Consider the following 5,430-nt stretch of genomic DNA (forward strand, 5'->3'; position numbering starts at 1 on the left):
CCGCGGGCGGGCGCTGCGCCGCCGCGACGCAAAAGAGGAGCTCGACGCTGTTCTCGACGTGCATGTCCGCGTCGCCCTCGCAGCGGCGATGCTCGTACCCAAACCTGCCGAGCCAGTGGCGCGAGCCGAGAGAGCCCGACCGGAACTTGCGCGGCGCAGCCCAGCCAGGCTCGGGCGCGAGGGCGGTGGGCGGTGGCGTTGTCTCGCCGCTGCCGCCGCACGACGGCGGTGGCCAAAAGCAGCTCGGCGTCGCCGGCGGCGCGCGCTGCACAATGTCGAGGCCGAGGCGAGCGGCGTGCTCGTCCACCGCCCACGTACGAGGCTGGGAGCCGCAGAGGGTCAGGTGGATCGTGCCCGACGCCTCGAGCAGCGCCGCGGCCGAATCAAGGAAGTGCGCAACCAGAACGCTGTGCCTCTGCGCGTGCGCCGCTTCGTCGATCAGGTCGGAGAGGCCGAGGTGAGGGTGGCAAAAAACGACATGGGCGAACCGGCCGAGGCTCAGCGGCAGGCGAGTCGCGTCGATCCCGTGCAGGACGGTGGCTCCGCGCTCCGCAAGCTCGGCAAGGATCTTACCTGTATTGCGGTACGTCGCACAAAGCTCGTCGGCGGCGGGGAGCGTGGTTGCCACCAGGCTGACGTCGGCGCCAAAGGCGCGCTGAAGCGCGAGGCTGTAGGATAGGTCGCCGTCGCCAACGGTGAGTATTCGCATACGGGCGCAGAGAGCGGAGCCGGTCGAGGCGGACACCGTACTGCTGCTGCTGCTGCTGCCAGGAGACTATTGCGTAAGCTCGCCCTCGGCTTTCGCGACGACTTTCCTGCCAGCTTACACGAGCCGCTTTCCGCCCGGACCGGACGCGCAAACGGTGAGACCCACACACCGCGCCGTGTGTTGTGAAGAAGAAGTGTTGTGTGTTGACTGTTGTGTGAGCATAACGCTATGTTGTGTGAGCTGGGCGCCCGCAGGTACCTATCGCCCTCGCCGCCGCAGCCCTCGCCGCCGCAGCCCTCGCCTCACCGCTCGCAGAAAGGCCGCACGCAGCGCCGCCGCGAACCGCAGCGTCTCGGCGACGGTGAGCGCGGCGCAGGTGCTTTGCCGACAAGAAGCGCCCGCCTCCTTGGCGAGGGTGAGCAGATCCTTCGCCGTCTCGAACTCGCCCATGTGGTTGCATCCGATCTCCGCCATGACGTGCGGCTGCTTGAAGTCGATGCGAGTCATCGTAGAAGTCTGAAAGGACGACCGCTCCTGCGTGTCGTGGCAGCAAGGGCCTCTCTGGGCCGGCGCGGGGGGCCCAGAGGGTGTCCATGCGGGGGGGCGATGGGGTCCCATGGCCCGCCGCAGGCGCCGATTTGTTTGCTTTTTCTTTTTTTGCGCGATTTTTCAGTTGTTTTCACGGGAATTCGTCGTACTTGCGGCCATGCTATCACGCCTTGCGACATCCTTTCGGCGCTGCTGACCGTGCCGTGCTGCACAATTGATCACCTGCATAGCTCGCGGCCTTAGTATCAAGCATTCAGTGACGACCTGATCGTACGGCCAGTAGGAAGGTCAAGGTGTCCTTCCATCGTGTGCACGCTTGGTGCAATGCGCGTCGCCTCGGATTGGCTGCTGGCACTCTCGAGGCTATGCCTACACAGCCTCGCGCGCATGGGCAGTCATGAAGGACCACGCACCTTCTCAGGACAACGCCGGTGCCTCTCTCTTGGACCGGCAAACTTTGTGGTCTAGTGTCACCAATATGGGACCAGTGCGGCATCGCGCCATCGACAGCTCTGAACTGCGCCTCACCACTGACCGGGGAGGCCGCCAAGTGGGCCAGCACCGGTCGCACATTGTGGCAGCAGTCAGCAGTCCATGGCTGATAGCTAGAGCAGCAGCGTCAGGGTCGCAGGGTCGGATCGTGTCAAGCCTCTCGCCCGGCCGGCCGCGTGCAGACGTCGGCCTGTCTGCTGTCTGGAGTGATCTGTCGGCGGTCAGTACGACCGATCAGGTTGGAGGTTACTGATGATTGGAGGGTCTATCTGTGTGTACTCCTCGAGATCTTTCCAAATCTGCCATCTAATCAACCGTAATCATTCGGGAAGTTGGTGCTAATAGAGACTAATAGAGCCGGAGCCCCGTTTCCGCACACTGCGGCGCGGCGCACGGTGCCTCCGGGGGCCCCCGCGCCCCCCCAGAGGCAAGGGCGATAGGTGGCGTCTCTCGAGGTCTCGACTTCTCCGTTTTATTGCCTATTTCATCGCCGGCCGTTCACGGGTTTCACAGAGGTAGGTAGGTAGAAAGGTGAAGAACAGCCAGGCTCGGACTGGACACCAACGCGGTATGGGTGGACGCTGGACAGATGATGACGACACGCACGAGCGACACACAGACACAAACAGGATCACAAGACACACAGCCAGCTGGCTGCCACACACCCTGAGTAGGCGTACACATAACTCAAGGCCACATCCTCCCTGAGGGAGGGTGTAGAGGATGTAGAGTGTAGAGCGCTGTAGAGCTGTAGAGCTGTAGAGCGCTGTAGAGCTGTAGAGCTCTACATCCGCCGCGTGACGATGCGCCTGCGTTGTAGAGCATGTAGAGGCGCTCTACAACGTGAAATCTCTATGCAAAGATGGACGGACGGAAAACACCCCCCTTCTATGCCTGACCCTGGGCATGCCTCTCTGGGGGTGAGCTGGGTCGGCCACCTCCGGGTCTGCAACTCGCACGGTGGGTCCGCTTCCGGGCGAGCATCCGAGGCCTGCGGTTGTCCCTTCGCTGGGCGCGACCGCCATGGAGATCCGCTACACACAGATCAGTGTTTTTGGCGACTATTGCTCGCTCTCTGTGCAATCGCAACGCCAGAGGCCGTGCTTGGAGAATGGGTCGCGATGCTGCTGCGCCAGTGGATTGAGCCGCTCCGCACACTCCATCGGTGAGCTGCGGTGGCGCGCCGGCCGCTTCATGCATAGCTCTCGGGCGAGCTGCCGCAAACGCGTTTTCCGTCCGCCCGAACATCGTGTTTGCCCGAGTGGTAAAATGCAATCGAAGTTGCCCGAATGGTAACACCGTGTTTGTTATGACCCCCCCCCCATGAACACACCAGTGAGGGAGGGCGAGACGATCGAGGGGTCCCGTACCATGCGGAATCGACCCCATCCAGTGCTCAAGTGCTCAAATCTCTACAACAAACTCTACATCAAAAGCGGCGAACGAGGCACGGTCGCTCTCCGACATGAGGCGCGTTGCACTTGCCAGTGCTGCCCTGGCCTTCTGACTGCCCGCCCAATGGGTGGCAGGTGCCTCTGCTGCTGTGGCATGCCTCACGGCTGCGACTGGCCGGCGCCTCGGCGCGTCAGCTCGGCTCGGCGTAGCGATAGTGGCCAGCGCAACTCGCCTGGACTCAACGCTCAGCCAGGAGCTCCCGCACGCGCTGGCGCGAGTCATGGCGCATGCAACGCGCAGCAATGCTCGCCTCGCCTCGCGCAAATGCGACCGTCCTCGCAGCCGACAGTCCACCGCCTGCTACAGAAGCACTGCGACGAATGCGGCACCGGCGACGCATGGCAGGCTGGTCATGACGCAGTTATAGGGTGTTGTGTGCCGTCAGAGTGACTCTCTGTGTCTCAGGGATAGTCAGGGCCGTCCATCAGAGCTCCAGTAAGCTCGGACACACCCCATTAGCGCGGCTTGACCTCTTTGAGTCACTGCCTTCCCGCGGTTTTGCTGTAGAGCCTCTACAACAAGAACTCTACAACAAAATCGCGCTCTACATCGCTCTACAACGCAGGCGCATCGTCACGCGGCGGATGTAGAGCTCTACAGCTCTACAGCGCTCTACAGCTCTACAGCTCTACAGCGCTCTACACTCTACATCCTCTACACCCTCCCTCAGCATCCTCCCTGCCTGTCGCCCCCCCCAGCACTCCAAGGTGCCAAGAGAACAAAGAAGGGCACAACAAACAACAGACAACAGGAAGTGACATTCGAGGCTAGAGCAAGCTTGCTCTACCTCCAGCAATCTCTCCGGCCGGCGAGGCACGGACGAGACCGTGTGTGGGGTCTAGCTAGTGAGGTGTCTATGGACGCCCTCCTCAGAGGCTAGCTGCCTACGACTAGCCCTATCTCGCCCTCACAGGTGATGACAATTCAATGTGTGAGTGTTTGCAAGCAGAGGCACGTGTGCTAATTCTAGGCCGCTCGTCGTGTCACAGACAGGGCTGCGAAAAAAGAAAGAGGTGTGTTCGAACGACGAAGGTTGGCCGCCCAGCCCACCCAGCCCACTCCGCCCCCCACCGCCATCTCACCCGTTCGAACGACGAAGGTTGGCTGGCCGCCACACCTCGGTTCGATGGACCGCGAGTTCGAGGAATACGAGAACGCCATCATCGCGCAGTCCGTGAGCGCAGAGGCGGCCTCGTACGCCTGGTATCTCGCGCGGGCGTGCAAGGAGCCCTGCCCCGGGCAGCGAAGCGCGTGGGACGGCCCCGACGTCGATGCTGCCGTGGCTCCGTGGTCGGTGCTACTCTCGGCGGCGTCTCCGCTCGGCGCGCACTGCATGGTGCGGCTGCGTGGCACCTGCATCGCGCTGCGCGGCGGCGTCAACACGCCCTCCTTCCTCGAGCGCATGCTGGAGTCGGCCGGCTGCTGCGGCGACCTGCGGCGCACCCGTGCCTCCGTCCGCGTCTCGCCTTGGCGAGAGCTCGACGTGGTCGGCCTGTTCAGCTTGTGGGCGAGGTGCGGCGAGGTCTAGCCGAGATCTGGGAGACGTGTGGTGGACAGGACCTTGACCCCGGCCTGCCACCGCCGCCGCCGCCGCTGCCGCCGCCTCTCCCAGACCTCACCGTCGTCTCCGCTTCCTCGCTCATCTCACCCTCGCCCGGCGTGTCGCAGGGTGAAGCGGCAGCGCGACCTGCTCGAGGCGCTCGGCCGCGCGGGCGGCGTGGTGGCGGGCGGCTTCGCGCTGCAGCGCTTGCTGCTGATCAGCGAGGGGGCTGCGCTCGGCGCGTGACCCTCCTCCATTCCCGTTCGCTGTTCGTGCCCGAACCAGTAACATAGGTGCGGAACCAGTAACATAGGTGCGGGTCGGTCCGTAGAGCGACTGGGCAAGCGAGTCGACCTCGACGTGTACGTCTCTGGCGGCGAGGCCTTCCTGCAGGCCGAGATGCAGCCGAGATATCGCCGAGGTGTAGCCGAGATGCAGCCGAGATGCAGCCGAGATGCAGCCGAAATATAGCCGTGTGCGACTCTGCGCCGTGCAGACGGCGGAACCTTCCCGGGACCTCCTCGGACCCCTCCCGGTGCTCGGAACCTGCTCGGAACCCTCTCTCTCGGAACCTGCTCGGAACCCTCGCTCAGGTGCTCCGCATCGCGCAGAGCTGGCTCTCCGCGCCCGAGCGCCGCAGGCGAGGAGTCTGCCTCCTCCGATCCCTCTCAACAACCTCTCCGTA

The 5,430-nt window shown here is 63.7% G+C and overlaps 2 protein-coding genes across 2 annotated transcripts in view; one reads left to right on the plus strand and one right to left on the minus strand.

Moving 5' to 3' along the window:
- Positions 1-709, minus strand: part of EMIHUDRAFT_252153 (hypothetical protein) — a gene marked incomplete at both ends in the record, with an annotated part of 2,350 nt that extends 1,641 nt beyond the window's left edge. Inside the window, one exon of the mRNA XM_005789586.1 lies at positions 29-709. Coding sequence (XP_005789643.1) covers positions 29-709 — 681 coding nt within the window. The remainder of the gene's footprint in view (positions 1-28) is intronic.
- A 3,622-nt stretch (positions 710-4,331) lies between these two features.
- Positions 4,332-4,991, plus strand: EMIHUDRAFT_252154 (hypothetical protein; the record flags this gene model as incomplete). Its single annotated transcript, XM_005789587.1, has 2 exons — positions 4,332-4,717; positions 4,874-4,991. The coding sequence occupies 2 exons, from the start codon at positions 4,332-4,334 to the stop codon at positions 4,989-4,991; spliced, it is 504 nt and encodes a 167-aa protein (XP_005789644.1).
- Between the last annotated feature and the right edge of the window lie 439 nt (positions 4,992-5,430).

Source organism: Emiliania huxleyi (genome assembly GCF_000372725.1).
Source record: "Emiliania huxleyi CCMP1516 chromosome Unknown EMIHUscaffold_1263, whole genome shotgun sequence".
In the NCBI taxonomy this organism is placed as follows: Eukaryota; Haptophyta; order Isochrysidales; family Noelaerhabdaceae; genus Emiliania; species Emiliania huxleyi.